The sequence below is a fragment of the Anarrhichthys ocellatus genome, unplaced genomic scaffold, assembly GCF_004355925.1.
Source record: "Anarrhichthys ocellatus isolate YVR2014 unplaced genomic scaffold, GSC_Weel_1.0 scaffold4, whole genome shotgun sequence".
Taxonomy (NCBI): domain Eukaryota; kingdom Metazoa; phylum Chordata; class Actinopteri; order Perciformes; family Anarhichadidae; genus Anarrhichthys; species Anarrhichthys ocellatus.
In genome coordinates, this window is record NW_022280034.1 from 15055282 (window position 1) to 15075414 (window position 20133).

General features: G+C 41.7%; 2 protein-coding genes and 3 non-coding genes across 5 annotated transcripts; 3 read left to right on the forward strand and 2 right to left on the reverse strand.

Moving 5' to 3' along the window:
• The first annotated feature begins 4880 nt into the window (after positions 1–4880).
• On the forward strand, positions 4881–16305 carry LOC116381703 (cerebellar degeneration-related protein 2-like). Its single transcript, XM_031844063.1, has 6 exons — positions 4881–5273; positions 10677–10789; positions 11299–11447; positions 11540–11704; positions 11839–12046; positions 12399–16305. Exons 1-6 carry the CDS (start codon positions 5195–5197, stop codon positions 13164–13166), a joined length of 1482 nt encoding a protein of 493 aa, XP_031699923.1. The 5' UTR covers positions 4881–5194; the 3' UTR covers positions 13167–16305.
• Positions 16306–17451: 1146 nt separating this feature from the next.
• Positions 17452–19783, reverse strand: mrpl58 (mitochondrial ribosomal protein L58). Its single transcript, XM_031844010.1, has 6 exons — positions 19527–19783; positions 19284–19308; positions 19133–19192; positions 18955–19037; positions 18578–18747; positions 17452–18478 (listed from the first exon to the last, which is right to left on the reverse strand). Exons 1-6 carry the CDS (start codon positions 19686–19688, stop codon positions 18394–18396), a joined length of 585 nt encoding a protein of 194 aa, XP_031699870.1. The 5' UTR covers positions 19689–19783; the 3' UTR covers positions 17452–18393.
• trnar-ucg (transfer RNA arginine (anticodon UCG)) lies at positions 17566–17638 on the forward strand. Its single transcript has one exon. It is a non-coding gene; the product is annotated as a tRNA-Arg (tRNA).
• On the forward strand, positions 17914–17985 carry trnam-cau (transfer RNA methionine (anticodon CAU)). The gene has a single exon. It is a non-coding gene; the product is annotated as a tRNA-Met (tRNA).
• A 64-nt stretch (positions 19784–19847) lies between the features above and the next one.
• trnaq-cug (transfer RNA glutamine (anticodon CUG)) lies at positions 19848–19919 on the reverse strand. Its single transcript has one exon. It is a non-coding gene; the product is annotated as a tRNA-Gln (tRNA).
• Between the last annotated feature and the right edge of the window lie 214 nt (positions 19920–20133).

Here is a 20133-nt window from a genome sequence, read left to right on the forward strand (position 1 = left end):
TGCCACCGCGACCCGACCCCGGATAAGCGGAGGAAAATGGATGGATGGATAGAAGAAAAGACTGATTTGTTGTGGGGATGTCATTGACATTAATGGAAGGGTCAATGGTTTATGAGTAGTAGGGAGCACAGTGTGCAACAATAGGCTGATTTGCATCATTGACGCCCGTGTGATAGGATGTGAGGAGGCCTTGTGAATGGAGGAGACCAGTTGAGTCTCCATTCAGGCTTTGTTTTAGGCAGAATCAGTGTGTAACATGATAGCACTTTAACCCCGTGACCCCCAACACTGTCAGACACAGAGTGCCCCCTACACCCTTTACAGCCTCATTGAGCCATGAGCACGTAACATTGTCTTTATTTTCATCCCAATTTACACAACTGTACAGGATTAAAATAAGTTTTCCCTGCAAAAATGTGAACCAGCAAATATTTGGCTGTATTTATTTATTTATTTGTTTGTTTATTTATTTATTTTTATTGGTACAAAATGACAAGAACTAAAATGATAAAAAGACATGATAAAAAACAGACATGGAAACGAAAGCATATACTGTATATAGTAATATAACAACTATTGGATGTATAGTAGTGAAATTCACTTCAATTCTTTTTCCACTGCTGTTTTGCTTGTTGCTGACATGACATTACTATGCTGATGACCATGAATGGATTGGTGAGTGGGCCTAATGGCACAGGCCCATTGGCCCAAAGTGTAAGGGGCCCCCTGGCCTTCACCACTACAAAATTTCACTCAAAAAAACTCAAAATAACCACAAAAAACAATGACGATAAAGAGACACAAAAAGAATACAACAAGACCAAAACAACCACAACGAGATACCAACAGACTACAAAGAGAGACAAAATGACTACAAAGAAACAGATGCTGACACTGATCATACTTTCTACAGAAAAACTGCCATTTGCTATAAAAATAAATCAATATAAATATATATAAATATCGAAAAAGAGTGTGCACAAACCCCTTACTCTTGAGGGTCTCAATAACATTGTGAAACCAGTCTCCAACAATTAGCATTCAGTCTGCTTTCTGCTCTCAGTTTCATTTTATGTGCAGTATACTGAGTGGGATGGAGACAAAAAGAATGGAATGAGTGATCTCCTTGATGTGACCTGGAACGATAATTGGTATTTCTATATAACTGTCAGAATATAAAAGAGATGGATTTATAGAAAACAAAACACCTGTGTTGTAACGTATCGAAGCAGTGTGTGTGTTTGTTGTACTGTGTGATGGTGTGATTACGCAACTGCTAGCATACATTTTTTTTGCATGTGTTTCCTATGTGAGGTAGAGGAAGGAAAGGCCTGAGTGTGAATAAGAGAAGTGTTCTGAGAATTGTGTGTGTGTTTGTGTGTGTGATTATGATAACAATAGTCCTCATATCATATTATGCACCACAGCCGTGCCATTAGCTGCAAACAGCTCATCCATTAACCCACACGGTCAGGCTGACAATACAGGCATGGAGGGTATAACACACTGCTTTCATCACACAAAACACACATTTGAATTGCTAAACTGGACATTTTTTTCCCTCTGCTTTCAACTGTAGGACACAGCTGCTCTGGAATACTGAGCAGATGTCTGCTTTCAATCAAATCTCTGTCTTCTTTAACTCCTTGAGTCAAACCTGTTTTTTTTCTCCATGTTGTGTAAACTGTGTGCTAGTTAACTACATGATTCAACTGTGGAGGACGACGTGACTCTTGCAAATGTCTGTCGCTGATGGTGTGTTAAATGTCATGTTGAGTACCAATAACTGAATTCACTGCAGGTCAGATATACACCCCCCCCCCCCATTGCTGCAGCCTAAAGATATCCCATTCCAGTCATCACAACAACAGCTGGTATTGATAAGGAAACTATTTCAGCATATCAATATTCAGCCACAATCCTCAGAGGGGCTTGGTCGGCTCACAGACAACAATCCCTGTGATGCAGCGGACTGCCATGATGTAAAAATAATGATAAAGTAAAAACACCTGTTCTTTTCTGACTGACATCTGCAGCTTCAGAATCCAGGCTGAAGATATCCATATACAAATGTGAGTCAGTAATGTCAGTGGATTTAAAATACATTATGCAGTAATGATGCCACCACAAAGGAAGATTCATACACATACAGTGCCCTCCAGAATTATTGGCACCCTTTAGTAAAAATGAGCAAAACAGTATCCTAACAAGATGTCCAGGGCCTTTGGAAGAAAAACAGCCCCACAACATCAAAGATCCGCCACCATACTTCACAGTGGGTCTGAGGTGCTTCTCTGTATGGCTATCTTTCTGTCTACGCCAAACCCACCTTTGATGTTTGTTGCCAAAAAGCTCTATTTTGGTCTCATCTGACCATATAACCCGGTCCCATTGAAAGTCCCAGTAACGTTTGGCAAACTGTAGGTGCTTTAGTTTGTTGTTGATTGACAGCAGAGGCTTTTTTCTGGCAACCCTCCCAAACAACTTATGGTGATGTAGGTGGCGTCTGATGGTAGTTTTGGAGACTTTCTGACCCCAAGACTCAACTAACCTCTGCAGTTCTCCAGCTGTGATCCTTGGAGATTCTTTTGCCAGTCGAACCATCCTCCTCACAGTGCGTGGGGTCAATGTACACACAGGTCCTCTTCCAGGCTGATTCTTAACATATCCTGTCACTTTAAACTTCAAAATCCTGTCGCTTTAAACTTGTAGTTAAACTTATTATTGCCCTGATAGTGGAAATGGGTATTTTCAACTGTTTAGAGATTTTCTTATATCCTTTTCCTGATTTGTGCAGCTCAACAACTTTTCGTCGCATATCGTCACTGTGTTCTCGAGTCTTTGCCATAGTGATGAACGACTAAGGCCTGTGTCACCTCATATTTATACCCCAGTGAAACAGGAAGTCATGGTTGACCACTTAAGAGTTCCTAATCAAACAGGTGAACTTAAAAATATAAAATATGACTGGAATTATACTTCAGTTAGATTTTAATCATGAGATTTTCTAGGGGTGCCAATAATTGTGGCACACATGTTTTGGAGAAGAATATTTATTTAATGTCAACATTTTCTTTTTCTTTCAATAATTTTACGTCAATGAAAAGGTACATTTTTTTGTGAATATTTTGAGTGAAAGACCGCAAACAGCAAAGAATTTTTTTCACAGCCTGTTTTGCTCATATTCACTAAGGGTGCCAATGATTCTGGAGGGCACTGTACATGTAAGAACATATACACACATTTTTCATAACTTAGGACAACAATAATATCTTCCACTCTCTTTTTTTGTTTGGACAACAATCTGATCTTCCTGTATTATCATCCCTCCATCCCAATCCTGTTTTTCTAATTAGCTGACTTGCTAAAGAAGATTTCATTACTCACCTTTCATAGAACTGTACGGCACAGAAATGTCTTTCACTGCGGGAAATAATTCAGTGTTTTCCCACAGGACGTGCTGAGCGGACAGTGCGGTACACCTATGTGTTATTTACATTTATTTCAATTTAATTCATCCCAAATGTGAGATCAGAGTACGTGACTATTCTGATGAGCAGTTCCTTCCACTTGTCTAATAAATTTATATTAAGCTTGTAGTTAATCATATTTAGCAAGCATAGGATTGAGCTGTGGGGGGACAAAATTAATTCCTGTGGTATGTAAATAGAGCATTGGATGGAAGTTGTTTTCATTTAGAGGGGCCTCTCATTGTTTTGTGGCATGTATGAGACTGGAGCATGCCCTCTAGTGGAATAAATAACATATAACAAGCAGCTTCCAGCTGGAGACAGCATGATGACATCTGTACACTACATTTCAAACACTAGACTTTTACCTTGGGTTGACACGGATATGTAGGAAAAGAGAGCATCAAACTGAATCACATCAGTGTAACTCCAAAGGGAACACATTTGAAAGATTCCTCAGTTTAAAAAAAAGTATATATAAAACATCCTATCATCAATAGCTGATTGCCTCAGATTCAACCCTGAAGCAGCTGCATTTTAAACTACATAGGATCTTCAAGCAGAAGCAAAGTAGCTTCTACACAAGATGATAGACTAACCTATTGTTAGAAATGTAATGTTACAAATGCTCATTCCCTTCGGAAGCACTCACAGACAAATAACCTGCACAATGAACTGAAGGGTAGTGGTTTAAAGAATAGTCTCAGCTGTAGCACATCCACCCATCTACCCCCACAAACCATCACCAAGCAGTGGTGGAATGTAACTAGTACATTTCCTCTTAAGTAAGTACAATTTTGAGGTACATGTACCTTTTATGCTACCATTTTATGCTACTTTATACTTTTACTGCACTATATCAGACGCAAATATTGTACTTTCTATTCCACTGCATTTACAGTATATAAAGTAATTAAAATTAGCCTTTACCAGCTGAAACACTGAAGAAATGAACACAATGCATCACTAATTATAATCCAACAAAAATATTATTCTGAAATTCTGCACAATGAGTACTTTAACTTTTGGTAGTAGTATTATATTTTGCTCATACTTTTGTACTTTTACTGAAGTAAGATTTTGAATGCAATACTTTTACTTGTCATACTGTAATATTGCTACGTTTACTTAAGTAAAGAAGGTATAATAGTACTTCTTCCACCTCTGGCTACAAGTCAGACGTGTGAGGTGATGTAACGTTTAGATGCAGTCAGAAATGTAAGACTCGTTGATATAGTGTTTGGTTAGATTTAAACATGTGCGTCTTTATAATTAGTGGGTCTAAATTAATGGTGTCATGCCGTCTTTACATGGAGTAATCTAGAGTGCGCGCTTGACAGAACACTAGTAGAATGGAAACAAAGCAAAACACTTGCAGCTCGCGAGCAGCACGTGAAGGCATCGCGAGTGTGCTTCTGATAACAGGGAGAGAGGAAGTGCCCGTTGCAACATCGCTGCCACGTCTGTAGGATCCTCTGCAGCAGCAGCAGGAGCAACGACGACGGGTGTGAGGACCGGGATGGGCCGGTGGGGGGATGAGAGGGAGATAGGTGGGAGTGACCGAGGAAACACAGAGGAGCAGACGGAGGGAGAGAGGAAACACGGAGAGCCACAACACATCACTCCCTGGCTGAACGAAGACGCTCGTGCGCAGCTCCGAGATTGAAGGAGCGCACCTGGAGGAGCCGGAGCGGCTTGTTTCTGGAGGAGAAGGGGGGTCACCCATGCTAAACTCAGGGGGAATGGAGGAATTCGTGACCGAAGAGGAAGAGCCGTGGTACGACCAACAGGACCTGGAGCAGGGTAAGATAGACACCATCCTATCTGTCTGTCCGCAGCATCTTCTCTGTCAACTGCTGCCGACCGGCCGGTTAGCTAGCTAGCCTCCACGTAACAAAGGCTCTCTGTGATGCACAGAAACGGCCGGGACGTCTTTTACAAGTCCTTCCTCCATTTCAACGCAACCAGAGAAATGCTGAAGTAGTTTGTGAGGAGCAAGCCGGGCTTCTTTGACAACAATGCATTGACAGCATGCCAAACAGGGCCTGCTATGGCTGTCAGCATCAAACAGTGTGTCAATGACAATGTTATCAGGGCTCTAGCTAATGGGGGTTTAAACATTACTTCATTCATTATATTCACAAAAAGGATTTTGTCATCAACTATTTGTTTATCAAGCTGTGAGGATTCTTTTTTGCTGCCTTTTATCTGTTTTGTGTCACTGTGCATTGATTATGTTTGGGTTTTTGAATGTCGCCTTGGGCTCTGGTGGACATTTCCCCCCCCCAATATTTTAGTATGACATGTCACAATTCCATAATACATAGCCTAATTATTACAAAAGGGTTTAGACACTGTCGTGTATTCATTATTTCATCATTTTAGGCTGACGTAAAGCCTGAATGCACAAGGTAAGCAGTAATATTAAAGTGGTGTAAGATAAGGATTTGTTTTTTCTCAAGGCAAGGAACAACCTCAGAATCTGTTGTGAACCAATGAGTAAACAGACAGCTGTAACCATCTTCCATATCATTTGATACGGTGCTAGTTAGAACTGCAACTAACTAATGTTTTCATTGTCGATTGACCTGTCCATTAATTGATTGGTTTAAGTTTAATGCTCATCACAGTTTTCTGGACCCCAAAGTGATTGTTTTGATGTTAAATTTACTATAATGTCAAGACAAAAAAAGGAACCCACCGAGGGATCGCTGTTCAGTCTTTGTCTAATTAACCTAATTCAGAGCCAGCTAATTACCCGGCTCGATCTTGCCATTATAAGGCCACCTGCTGTATGCGTTAACAGCTATATGGCTGCATTTATGGTCTACACGCATCTTGGTCATTCATGCTCCTAATATTTAAATATCTGAGGACCAATCAGCTGACCATGCTCTTTAAAAGTTTCCAACTTTATTTCAGTATTGATAACTAAAAAAAACAAACATTTAATCTCTTTTATGTTATTCCAGATGGACTTGATATCAGCCAATTTCCATATAGACGAGGACTTTTTATGTTCCACTTAAGGGGAACTAATAAAAGTCAGTCACACATTGGAAAGTACATTTTGGATGGGGTCACACTTATATTGTATACTTGTATATTGTACTGAACGTCTGTTAACACATTCCTCTGCCAATTTACCATCAAATTAAATATATTACCAAGAAAAAAGATTGGGATCCCTCTCATGCTGATATGGCTCCTTGAAATGGTTTTTTTAAAAGTCTGATCACAGACAAAGACTCCTCGCTGTCCTCTGCACCACTCATTCCATTTCCTGTCTCCCTTCCTCTCTCCATCGCTCGTGCTCGTGGCGAGTAATTATAACGGTGCGTTCCCGGAGATGAAAGGGTGCTGATGCGGTGATTTATACCTGCTCATAATCCCATGTGCACACACACAGGCATATAGCTGCAATCATGACATAATGTATTTGTTGGACAACTTTATTTGTCTGACATCACTGGACCCGAGGATACAAATGGATCTCCAATGGTCTTTATTTCACAGAGCAGGAGCGAGTAAAAGAGAGACGGCAGTAGACGGGAGAAACTTTCATAAAGGTCAAAATGGCTGGTGTAAAAAAAAAAAAAAAAAAAAACTCTCGGAGCAGAGCTCATGTTTTGTTGTTGTGCGACATTTCAGGATGCCACCAATCCTTCAGGGAGAGAGAGTGAGAGACTGTCATTGTGTTACAGTACTGTAGTTGTTGTCATTCCAGAGTCGCTGGCAGGCTGAGCAGTCTGACCTCAGTGCTGTGAGAGAAAAAGGCTCGAGGTTTACGGAGGAAACGTGGACGAATGAGAAGAGCCTCAATATTTTATTTCAAACACTGTGCAGCAGAAACGACTAGTCGATGAACTGATAAGTCGATCAACAGAAAAATTATCGCCGACTATTTTACTCGTCGACTAACACTCGTACGACTTTGTCGACTAATCGATTACTTGATTTAACCGACTGTTTCTCCACAAAGACTCGCACAAAAGCACCACTTTATAGCTTGAATCTTGAATCGGAAATAAGTCATTAAAGAAAACGCCAATCGGATTGTGAAATCTGAGTCGATTAAGACTAAAACAACCTATTTTTTTCCCTTCTTTTCTCTGTCATTTATAATTTTAATATTTCTAGGTGTTTGACTTCTGGTCGAACAAAAACCAGACATTTGAAGAGGTCATCTTGGACTCATCTTGGAAGTCGCGATGGGCATTCATTCTCAATTTTATGACATGAGATTGATCACTTTATCAAGCTCACCTATCAAAGCGTTACATCTTCATACGTACATATCTTCATATGTTCATCTCTTCCTTCAAGTCATCTGAGAATGAAGCATTTTGTTTGTGTGGAGATTTAGCAGATGTCTGACTTGGAAAGCAGAGTAGTCGCCCCCCCCCCCCCCCCCCCCCCCCCACTGTGGAATGTAAGAGAGGTAACGATGTAGCTCACATTTCAGCAGGAAAACGGGAAGTGTGCAGACATGTCACTTTTGCTTGGGCCCATTGTGTGTTAGCCTGAGCCTCTACTGGCCCAAGTCCAAGAGAGAAATACGTGGCCCTTACCAGCTGAGACTGGAGTCTCTGATGAAAGACTATTTAAATGCTCTTGTTACGGTGTGTTGTTTACGCCACCCAAGGACGCAGCATTAAAGAGCAAAGGTCCCGGTGTTGACCATAAAAATGTTGCAAGAATTCTTCCGCTTTGGCAAATAACACATTAGTGCAGTTTAAGGACAGAAAAGCAGTCCGCCATCGCACTAAATAATTCATTTCTGGCCACTGGATGTTTCTGGAACCTTTTTTCAGAAGTCGGGTCTGCAACACAGGACAAGAGGAGAAGGAGAAGTCTTGTTTTCCACATTCCAATAAATCTCATGGGAGATACGCACCTACCAGAACAACACTGCCTGTGGAAGAGATCACCATCATACAGCACATCAACGGATATTTTAAATCTGGCCTTGCGCTCACTGCGCGAAGAGTGCAACTGATTTCTGTGAACACACAAACACACTCCCATGTGGTTGGAACTGGCTCTCTGGAGCATGCGGGAAATATGTTTGTCATACATGATGCGATGATGCCGGAGCACGTCTGGGCCCGGCCTCGTGTGTGTGTGGAGCAAACAGACAGCTGTCTGGCTACATAAGTCGTTTGCTAGCGCAGTGAGTGATATCGATCGGCTCTCTTCTCCCACGATCACTTTGTGTTCCTTCTCCTGCTACACTCTTGTCACTGAGCTCCCTCTGTGCCAGCTGGATGTGGACAGTAACACAGTGATCGTGTCGTCTGGTTTTCTTGGTGGACTTTTGCTTTTAGATTTGTCAGAACTGGCCCAAGGCTGGATAGGATCAGAAGAGCTTATCAGAGGTCCTCAGCCGTGGCTGCTTCTGCTTATATACAGTAGGTATGGAAAGTATTCAGACCCCTTTAAATTTTTCACTCTTTGTTTCATTGCAGCCATTTGCTAAAATCAAAAAGGTTCATTTTATTTCTCATTAATGTACACTCAGCACCCCATCTTGACAGAAAAAAAACAGAAATGTAGAAATTTTTGCAAATTTATTAAAAAAGAAAAACTGAATATATCAAGTGAGTAGTTGGGTCATTTTCTCATATATTTTCTTTTTGCATCCAGAGGAGTCGCCCCCTACTGGTTATTAGAAAGAATGCAGGTTTAAGGCACTTCCACATGGGCTAACATGTTCAGACCCGGGGGTTGCCCCTTGGTCGGGCTCTGCTGAAAAAGCTAGTAGCAAACCTGCACCAACTGTTTATGCTTCAAACACAATACTTGCATATCACCTTTAAGTTGATCTGGTCAACTTGTTAGCATACAGTTGCCTATTTACTCATCAGACAGTTAGTTAGTTGTCAGTTGTCCTTTGAGTGAATCATTACTTAAGAGATGCCTGAAGCTGTATGCTGTGGTATGAGTGCAGCAAAGTTGACTGCTAGATGGCTTCTCTCTCACTGCAGTGGGCTAGTGTGCAAATCATTTTTATCAATAAGCGGAGAATTATAGGAAACCAGACAAGGGCTGCAACGGACGACTATGTGCACAGACTAGTCTTTGTAGTCGTTAAGTCAACAAGTTGTCAGAAGACAGTGATGACTGCCCATCAGAGGTTCCAAGAGCCCATGGTGATGACTTCCAATGGCTTGTTTTGCCGAACCAACATTTCAAAATGTTAGAAACTCAGAAAATAATTTGCTTGGTAGAGGTTCGGTGAATCCAATCTGAAAATCACAATTTTCAGACTCACTGAATCTTTGTGAGCTGCTGGTTGAGTCCTCAGTGTCTCTATTTACTCCATCTGAACATCAGCTGGTGAATGTAGCAGTAACATACAGGTAGGCCAGGACTCGGCTTCCCTCCCAGTCATCAATATTCAGCATTCATTGGCTGCTCAGTTCAGTCCTCTGCTTTCTCTCCGAGAGGTCGCAAACCACATCTCGCTGACTCAGACCCAGCGATGTCGGCCATCAATACCGCTGAGTCAGAGCACAGTCAGAATGAAGAACGATGGCTGTGACTCGTGTTGCTTTAACGGTCTGCAAACACAAATACAAATGGTAGAGTGGGGCGCAATAAGGTAAAAACAATGGCTGGTGGTTTTAACAATGCACTATTATTCAATACTTTAAATATAAATTTGACAGCCTCTATTTCTGTCCTAATCTCAGAGGTGTCTCTTCAAATAATCGATCTCTGACCTTCATATTCAGTCATCGGAGAGCAGAGGACCTGCAGGGAGACATGGCGCTCTGCTCTCCGTATATATTTGAACTGGTCCACTGCAGACTGAGACCATGTGATGGAGCCTTTAATCATTCTTTTCCAGGCCCCACTATAACCTCCACCTAAAATAGAACAACGCGCTCCATTAATCAGCGGCTGATCTAAATTGTGCGGCTGCAGGCCATCTTCTTCTGTGAGATTAGGTTCCCCGTTCTTGTCCTCTCACTCCTTCCCCTACTTTTTTTTTTTTTTTTTTTTGGGTCACCATTTCCTTCCACACACTTATAAATGATCCTATTGTCTTCATCAATCCCTCCTCTCCAGCCTCTTCCTCAGCCTTCTTTTCCCTAATCCTCAACATTCGCTCTTTGTATCCGTCTTGCTAAATCCTGGTCTCTCTGTCTGCACTCGTCACTTATTTGTTCATCTCTTTCTCGATCTCATTCTGATTTCTAGACCTCCACTTAGCGGCGGAGCTGGGAAAGACTCTGCTGGAGAGGAACAAAGAGCTGGAGGATTCCCTGCAGCAGATGTACATCACTAATGAAGAGCAAGTGCAAGAGATCGAGGTACGAAAGATGGATCGCTGTCAAGAGTTCTATTTATCTCACTCATTAACCTGAGTCATGAAGTGAATTCATAGATAAAGTACAGTTAAAGGGTGGGTCCATTGTTATTATTTTAGATTTTCCTCATTCTGTAGCTTTCCAGTGAAGTCCCTTATGTATACAAATCCTAACATTCAAACTTTGGACGCAGTACACATGTTTAGTGTTATTTTCCCAAGCCCTTTGGAAAAAATAGAAAAGATATTTGGGAATGTTCCTTTGAAGACAGTGAGTTACCGTATTTCATATCTATCGTCATATTTTCTCAATTTGAATGTAGTTTTATGTGGAGGTGCACATGATTTGGTTATATTAAGACAAATTACAACTTTGAAAATGTTGAAGTTTAAAGTTTCTTTTGAAATGGCAGTTAACTGAGACCTGGACTTCTAAGGTTGTCCTTCCTGTGTATGGATATGAGGGAAATGTGTTCGTGTTAACAAGCACTCGTCAACTTGTCTGTCCCGTAGTACCTGTCCAAGCAGCTGGAGGTTCTTCGGGACATGAACGAGCAGCACGCCAAAGTGTACGAGCAGCTGGACGGGACCGCCAGAGAGCTGGAGCACACCAACCACACACTGGTGATGGACAGCCGGGGCTCACAACAAAAGATAGAGACGTGAGTGGGACTGCAGGTTTTTCTTGCCCTCCGCTCCTTCACCCTCCTCCCTCTCGTACGCTTTTTAACACCTTCTCTTCCTCCTGGACCAGGTTAACAGGGACCATCGATAATTTGCAGAACCAGGTGGATTCTCTCTCGGGCCAGGTGGAGCAGCTACGCTCCATGGAGCAGCTCCGAGTCAGGAGGGAGAAGAGGGAGCGACGCAAGACCATCCACTCCTTCCCTTGCCTGAAGGAGCTTTGCACGGCACCTAGGTACTTGTTATTTCCTTGTCTCTTGTTTTTTTTTTTTTTTTAAAGGAAAAAAAAAAAAAGAAGAGCAGGTGGCAAGTCATCTTCACAACAATGGAAAAAACACTGCCTGTGATCTGTCGTTTTGTTTTTGTCAGGTATGAGGACGAGTTTGTGGTGGGCAGGGCCGAGAGCTTCACCGTGGATGTGAAGCGTCCACCGTTCGAAGAGGAGAACCAGCATCTGAGGGAGGCGGTGTCGGCCCTGAGAGCGGCCGCCCGGACCGAGAGGGGTCGTAGGGAGGGGGTGGAGAGGGAGTGCAACCTCCTCGTCGGAGAGTTCTCCCGCCTGCAGACACGGGTGCAGGTGGGCACATTTTGAGATTTTTGGGCTGTTATCAGACTGGAGAGAAAACATCCAAAATACTCATTACGGTGTTTATTTTTCTACTTTCTCCATTTCTCTAGATTTCTCCTAAATTCACCAAAAGTTAACATTAGACCTCATTGGCATAAGTAAACCTAACATTTCTGAAAACTTGTAATTCAAAAAAACAATTGTCTTCATGTAAATAATCAACTGGGGAAGAGTCATCAATTACTTACTTTTTGGTGTCACCCCTAATGTATAATACACCCGTGAAGAATATACAGATACATTTTTTTTTTTATCAGATAATTATATTAAGCGACAATTTTTTGATCGTCTTTGCTTTCAGGATGCTGAGAGCTGCCAGGCGCGGGTACGGGAGCTGGAGGTGGAGCTACAGGAGCTGCAGCAGCTGCGCCGCGCTCGGACTTACCTGCTGAGCAGCGAGGACGACGGTGTGGCCCTGACCCAGACGGTCCTCAACAGCACTCCGGAGACCGACACTTTCCTGGAGGTCGAGGTCGGAGAGACGGGAGGGGGCGTGAGGGAGGCGGCCGAAGGCGGCCGCGGCATTGGAGGGGAGGCTCTCCCAGAGTCCAGCCCGGTGAGGAAGAGCTGCAGCGACACGGCGCTCAACGCCATCGTGGCCCGTGACGCCTCCGGCCGCCGGAGGGGCAGCTACGCCCTCCACGCCAACAGTGTGAGGAAGAGGGGGATGTCCATCCTCCGGGAGGTGGACGAGCAGTACCACGCCTTGCTGGAGAAGTACGAGGAGTTGCTGGGGAAGTGTCGCCGCCACGAGGAGAACCTGTGTCACGCCGGCGTCCAGACCTCCAGGCCCGTCTCCCGAGACCCGTCCATGAAAGACTGCGCCATGGGCCCCACCCCGGCACCTCCGCCTACCCCCACCCAGTCGCCCTCCACCCCTGAGGCCATCGAGAGCATCAGCAAGCAGGTGGAGGCGGTGGACAAGAGGCTGGGACAGAGCACTCCAGAGTACAAAGCGCTTTTTAAAGAGATCTTCTCTCGTATCCAGAAGACCAAGATGGACATCAAAGCTACCAAAGCTGCTAAGGCCAGCAAATCTGGCAAGTCTGGCAAGTCTAGTAAACAGTAAATGGTCCACTGGTTGGCTCCGTAGAGGACGATAACGCGTTATCTCAGTGTTAAGTGCTGGAGGTTATGAACAGGGGCTGGGTGTAAACAGTCTTACAGAGGGTGCTAGCTCGAGTACAGCTCAGTTCAGTTGGAGCACGCGTCGCCGTCCAACCGTACACCAGAATCTGATTTGCATGTGATCAATTCGAAAAGCTTTGCAGAATTCAGTCCTACTTATATGAAACTTGAATGACATTTAGTTCAGAACTAGATTGAGTTCATACTCTCTTACTCAGCGTTCCTATTCAATATACTGGCTTCAGTGCCTGACTACTGTCGCCATCTACCACAATAATAACACAGTAATAGCAGTATGCCTTTCATGAGCCTCACAAGTGCACTAAATGTCAAAGCTTCACAAAGTAACTCTCTGATGAAATCTAAGTATTATATTAACATGAATCTGTATCTTTTACGTTGCTTATAATGGACTCTACTAACATTTGCATAGTTACAGTTAGAAAGACAAAGATGGATCCTCTCAGGCCACAGTGCTGTCTGTCTCAAGGATATTTAACTAGAGGTGCCAATAGTTCTCCTCTCGTGTCGCTTGTCACTATACAAGTGGACAGTGCTTTAAATTTAAAGAAGCCTTTAGTGTGGACGACATTGCTGTCTAGCACCGGTCTCTGTGTGTGACCTCACCACCAGTTCGTCGTGTGCCTCGCCCGTTTATCTAGAGATTTTGGAGGACTAGCTTTCTTCCTGTCAGTTTGTTCCAAACATTGATGCCACTTTCCTGTCCGTACGGTGAATTTAAAAACTACAGCCAGCAGCCGGTTATCCTAGCTTAGCATAAAGACTGGAAACGGGGGGAGACAGCTAGCCCGGCTCTGTTGACAATGACATGTTTTGGTTTTGCTTGGGTATAGTATGTTTTTACTTAAATTAACTTAACAAGATGTGGTGATAAGGAAGCTTTAGAGTCAGATCTTGTTAGCTTTGAACATAGCCAGGCTAGCTGGTTACCCCTGTTTTCTGTTTTTAGCTCAGCAAGCTAACTGACTGTTACCAGAGGCTTCATATCGAGCTAACTCACTAAAGTGGTGTCGATATTAAGAAAGCAGATAAATATATTTCCCAAAACGTTTAACTATGTTGAACTCGTGTTTAGGCTTGCCACGATAATCACTTTTCTCGGACAATATATTACCGTCATTATATTACACGTTCTATTCCAGTGATGTAATATAATAGCATAATAATGCAAGTATACCCTTTCAAACAGCAATGACCTCTTAATTATTTAGAATTTTCAGTCATTTAAATTGGAATGTGACAAAAAAAACAATATATTCTAAATAAATAAAACAAAAATCAAATAAAACCACAAGACCAAAACGATGAAATAAAATGGACTCTTGCTGTTAACAATGTGCAACGTTTTGTGCGCATTGTCCGAGTCTTATACCGGTAGGGAACCCTGCAGTTTATTCTGGCATCATGCTGGCTAACACGTTAGTGACATTCTTATGTCAACAAACACGCATGTACATACGTCAACGATCAACATCGAGGTCACCAAAAATATTCTTTTCTAAGGTCTTGTCCATATATTGTACAATAACTCAATTGTGTAAAAATTCTCGACGGCATGTCTGTATATCGTACGATACGATGGCTCCAACAAATATTGAGGTCATGTCCATATGTCGTACGATAAGTCAATAATGTAATCATCGTGACGGGCCTACTAGTGAGGACTACTTTTACCACTTGTGCTTGCATTCAAAGTGCTCACATTTCTAAAATACATACCTTCCCCATCTGCGTGTTAAAGTCACTGAGTGCTGAAGATTGTCTTCAACTGAGCCCAACAGTATCATAGTTCTGTGAGATACAAGAAGCATTGTTTATTAATAATAGTGAGTGATATCCACAGTATAGAATATAGTTTAGAACCAATTGTACCGGTTGTTGTTTTGAATGTGTAAGACACTAAATGCTAAAACGCTGCTGTCTTGCAAAGGACAATCTCTGTAGATTGTTATTTTCACTATTTCCTGGGCATTACGGACACTCGTCATACAGAATATACAAATCTTTAAGGTCGTGCATCATATGCAGTGTAAGCATTTTTATTATTTGGGAGGAGGGAACAGTTTGTTGTCATTGGGATGGGAAAAGATGTGGACCCTTTTTCAGAGAAAATGGTCCAGTGGCGGAATTATAATTCTTGGGAGCTTTTTTAGATATTTCTATTAGAATATGTTCCCTTTAGTTATAGCTAGACAGACCGACTGTACAGCAGAACTGCAACCAGTAAAAGGCTTCAAACCAGGACTCTGTCCAACACCAAACTATTAAACTAACCTGCAAACATATTGCACCTTTTCTCACAATATACGGTACATATGCCTTTTTCTCTGGGTAACCTGCCATGTGTAAACCTGTTGTATTGAATGTGATTACAGCTCGCTCATTTCATATCTGACTCTTCAGCAAAGTTGAAGACATAGCCGAGCTCGAAACCTTTTCACACGTGTCACAGCCGACACCCGAGGGACCTATGCTCCTGTTTGTGGCTAATGTGTTTAAAAAGAGCGAAGGATGTATGAAAGCCTGCAACCTGGTACTCGAATTACAATCCTGCTCCCCCCCCCCCCCCCCCAAACAAAGTGTTATTGATTATTGGACTATTAGTATGGAGTGCATTTGAGGTCAACGCTCATGTCTTTTAGAGTGATTCACGCGTACAGAGGGAGTAGTGTGTGTTAGCGGAGACGAAACAAGGCCAAACCAGAGCCTCTGAAAGGCTCCTGAGGTGTCTTTACTGTAACGTCCTACCGATTGCACTTGAACATGTTTGACGCCTCATCTTTTGTATGTTTAGGATAGCTAATATAAAATTGTACCTGTGTATTTATTTGCGTTTGAATGTTTACAAATATTTTTTCGTTTTTTTTTTACTTTTTCAGTGCCTATACGTGAATGTCACTAACAAATTGTCAGAATAAACCTGTTTTATTGGCATTACTTCTATTATCCAGTTCATATTGTGTGCATTATTATTTAAGATACTGGCATTAAAATTTAGCCTCCTCTGGTCATTACTGAACTAAGACCTACTTTACCCTGTTAATAAAGCATTAAGTGAATCCTGTGTTGTTGTTGTATGTATACTGATACTCGGGGTCATCTTCAAAAAATGTCGGCTTTTCCAGCAACATGTAATTAGTTTAAGCAAATTCATTTTGACTAAAATCCACCTTCTGCAGTGACCGCCATACTCGCACACACATTTTTCATATTTTACTTTTAATCCAGCGAGAATAAAGAGATTGGAATTGTCTTTCACACAGTTTGTTACTAAAGCATTGCTCTCCAAACTTTGTGAAACACAAAAATAATAATAGATACAAATTTACTGAATTGTTACTCATTAAAATAATCAATACTATATCGGCATAACGTGACAGATACCTGATCCAGCTGTTTGAGTCAGTATCTGGCTGATATCAGATGGCTCGCTGACGACAGTTAGCTTTTGCTGCTGGATGCTCGATATATTAACAGTTGTGATGCATTTATTTGCCATAAAACCTTGAATTGCAGCTGTGTTTGAAAGGTGCTGTGACACTAAATAAACCTTCTTGCCTAAAGTTCTTGAGGCACTTTAGACGAGCCAACTCACTGTATATGTTCAGGCTTCATCAGTGCTTGTCTTGATTTATACGTCAAACTATTTATTATTATTACAGCCCCAACAACTGGATGAATCTCACACATATAAAGTACAGGACGTCCACGTTTGTAGACTTTATTATTAAATAAGAGCATTACATGTTAGAATATTATCTTTGAAAGCACAAAAAAATAAATATATGGCTTGAGTTAAATGAAAAAATAAAGAAAAACTTGTTTTTGAGAATTGCATACAATACTGCAATAAAGCTACAAAACATGACAAATGCTGTGACACTGATCACCTTCAGGTCAATCAGTCTGATGGTCCCGAGAGCAAGTTGTTGTTTCTACAATCAACACGTAAGGAAACTGTTACCTTCACCATGGAGGACGATGACATACTAATAAATGCACACAACATATCTATAAATACAGAATCAAATGTTGAAATAAATATGGGATGAGGTTAGTAGGTATTTCCTACCTTATTACCGTACAATCACAGAAGTATATAAATGAATGTAGGTGGAAAAAAAATGTAGAAATAGTTCTACAATATTTATTTATGTCTTGTTTAATACAAACTTTAATTTTTTGCATTAATTTCAGCATTTATCAATTTTTTTAATTTAATTATCTCCGTTTATATGTATGTCTTTATCCGATCTTCAAAGTTCCTTCCTTCCTATTGTAAGAATTTCTACAAAACACCGGGTGCTAGCAGTCAATCCGACCGCGTGGCCTAATGGATAAGGCGTCTGACTTCGGATCAGAAGATTGAGGGTTCGAGTCCCTTCGTGGTCGTCTTTTACTCTCACGGTGAGAGTTTTTTTTATGTGATTGTATCCTATGGTTGTAGCTGGTGGCTAACGTTAAAGTCAAACCAATAGGTTGAACCTAAACGTTTTGAGGCTCGTACATTGTATACTAGACTAGTGTTATCATACATAACGTGCATTAAAATAACAACTGTTGTTACCAACACTACTGCCATCAACGACACACATTAAGATAGCGTTAACAACTCTTGTTAGCATGTGAGATTTGACTTTCCGTCTGTCTTTCTATACGTTCACCGGAGCAGAGTGGCGCAGCGGAAGCGTGCTGGGCCCATAACCCAGAGGTCGATGGATCGAAACCATCCTCTGCTAGCTTTTTCTCTCTGAATGAGACTCCCTAATGCCGTTTCTACATTACATCCTGTTTACTTATCAATTTTTATGTATGTTAACGCATTAATTTATCTCAGCATGTATTTATTTCAGCATTATTTCATTCTTTATTTCTGTATGTTTACATTTATTTATTTATTGATATTTAATTCATTTCCCGTCCTCCATAGAAAATGACCAAAATCGAGACCTATACCCGAGTTTAAGATTGGTTTGTATGTTTCTGGCTTGTATGTGATTGGTTTGTATGTTTCTGGTCTTTAGTGACAAAAATGTTTCTACTTACTTTTACTGTACAGGAAATTAAAAGACAATATAACTAAGGCTGTACATATAAACTATACGTATTGACAATACAATCATGGGAGGTAGAAACGTAACAGTCAATCAGTCAAAATCCACCCGTCTGCTCTTCTTGGTAGCTGAATTCATCTTCTTCTGTTTGAGTCGCTCCTTGTTCCCCTTCTCTAACCTGCATGAAAACACATTTCACATTAGAGACACACAGAGTTACACAGTTCATAAATCAAGGTGGATATGAATCTGTGTGCTCTGCCGCTGGGTAAAGTACCTGGCTGCCCTTAGGGCCACATCCTCTGCTGTTGGTTCACGCGGCTTCTCGCTGGCCTCGGTCAGGATGGCAGAAATCTTCTGGATACAATCAGAAAGGTTTCTGTGCTGACTCCGGGTCAGCTCGGAGGTCACCAGCAGCTCCCCGGCCTTGTTGATGCGGTTTTTGTTCTGCGTCAGGAAGCAGGAAAATGTGAACGGTTGGTTTTAAACGGTTACAGATTCACAGCAAAAATCAGCTAATTGGGAGGTCACTCAAAAAACTAATTGTGCTGCTTTACTGTTGCACATGCAATGATCCCTTTGGAGAAAACAAAAGATTGAGTATAGGGGCATAACTTCTATTTGGGAACTACAATACTGAGAAAAAAAACAGACCTTTTCAAAGATATTCTGTCGAACATCTTCTGGGATCCAGTCGGCTGTCTGCACGTGGAATCGAACCTCTGCTTTTGTGCTGACTGCGGATAGAGATGTCATTACACAAAAGGAACTTACTGTAACAGATTCAACTGTGGCAAATATGTGTTTAACAAAGAAGTTCAACTTTAAGAACCTTTATTGACATGCTGGCCACCAGGACCACTGCTTCTGCTGTAAGATACCGTCAGGCGGTCTAAGAACCAAAAAAGAGCAAATACATTATTGTTGAAGAATAGAATGACAATACTTTATTTTTATGCTTGAAAATACATTTGTATATTTACCCACTGGAATGTGCACGTGGGCGTCCTGGAAAACGTAGGAAATAAAACACATGCTGAGCATCCTTGACATTAAGTCCATTGTACTGTCAAAGACGTTATCAGACTACGACACAGTACTTTTACACTGTTTTATGAATTTTCATTTGTTGGCTTAGTACTGCTCCCGTCTAAAGTCAGCACACCCTGCTATCATCCTCAGCACACCGTTCGCTCCTCCGTCCTGAGCCTGAACACTTGACTAACCTGCGTGGAGTCTGTCCCTCGTGTCACGTAACCAACATTCTGCTGCAAAGTGTTGTTAATGTCTCTTATTAAGACATTCCTTCGTTTTCCGTGCTGTGGAATCACATGTTCTCCAGCACGACGACATAGTAAATAACAACGTCGTGCTATGTGGGCCGCCATGTTGGACTGACGTCGGTATGACTAGTTGGGTAATGTAGCTAGCTGCTCAAAGCTAAGCAACGCTTCCGATTTTCGGGTAGGTTCTTGAGAGGCCATTAACCTGCATGCTGTTTGGACACAGCCTTTACCTTTGTGGTGGAGCAAAAACAGCATAAAGACAGGTTCCACCGAGATTTGAACTCGGATCGCTGGATTCAGAGTCCAGAGTGCTAACCATTACACCATGGAACCTTAAATGGGCTTTTACAACAGTTAGAAATATAAAGATAAATATAACACGGAACTAACGATATTAATAATGGAGATTTAATTTTATGAGCAGTAGCCTACCATGAAGACATTTTTTCAGCAAACTGTAATGAAAGAAAAATATACTAGCTAGCTTGCTATTGTGCAACACCACTGAAAGATTAATATTGAATTAATATTCTTTCACTGGTTACAG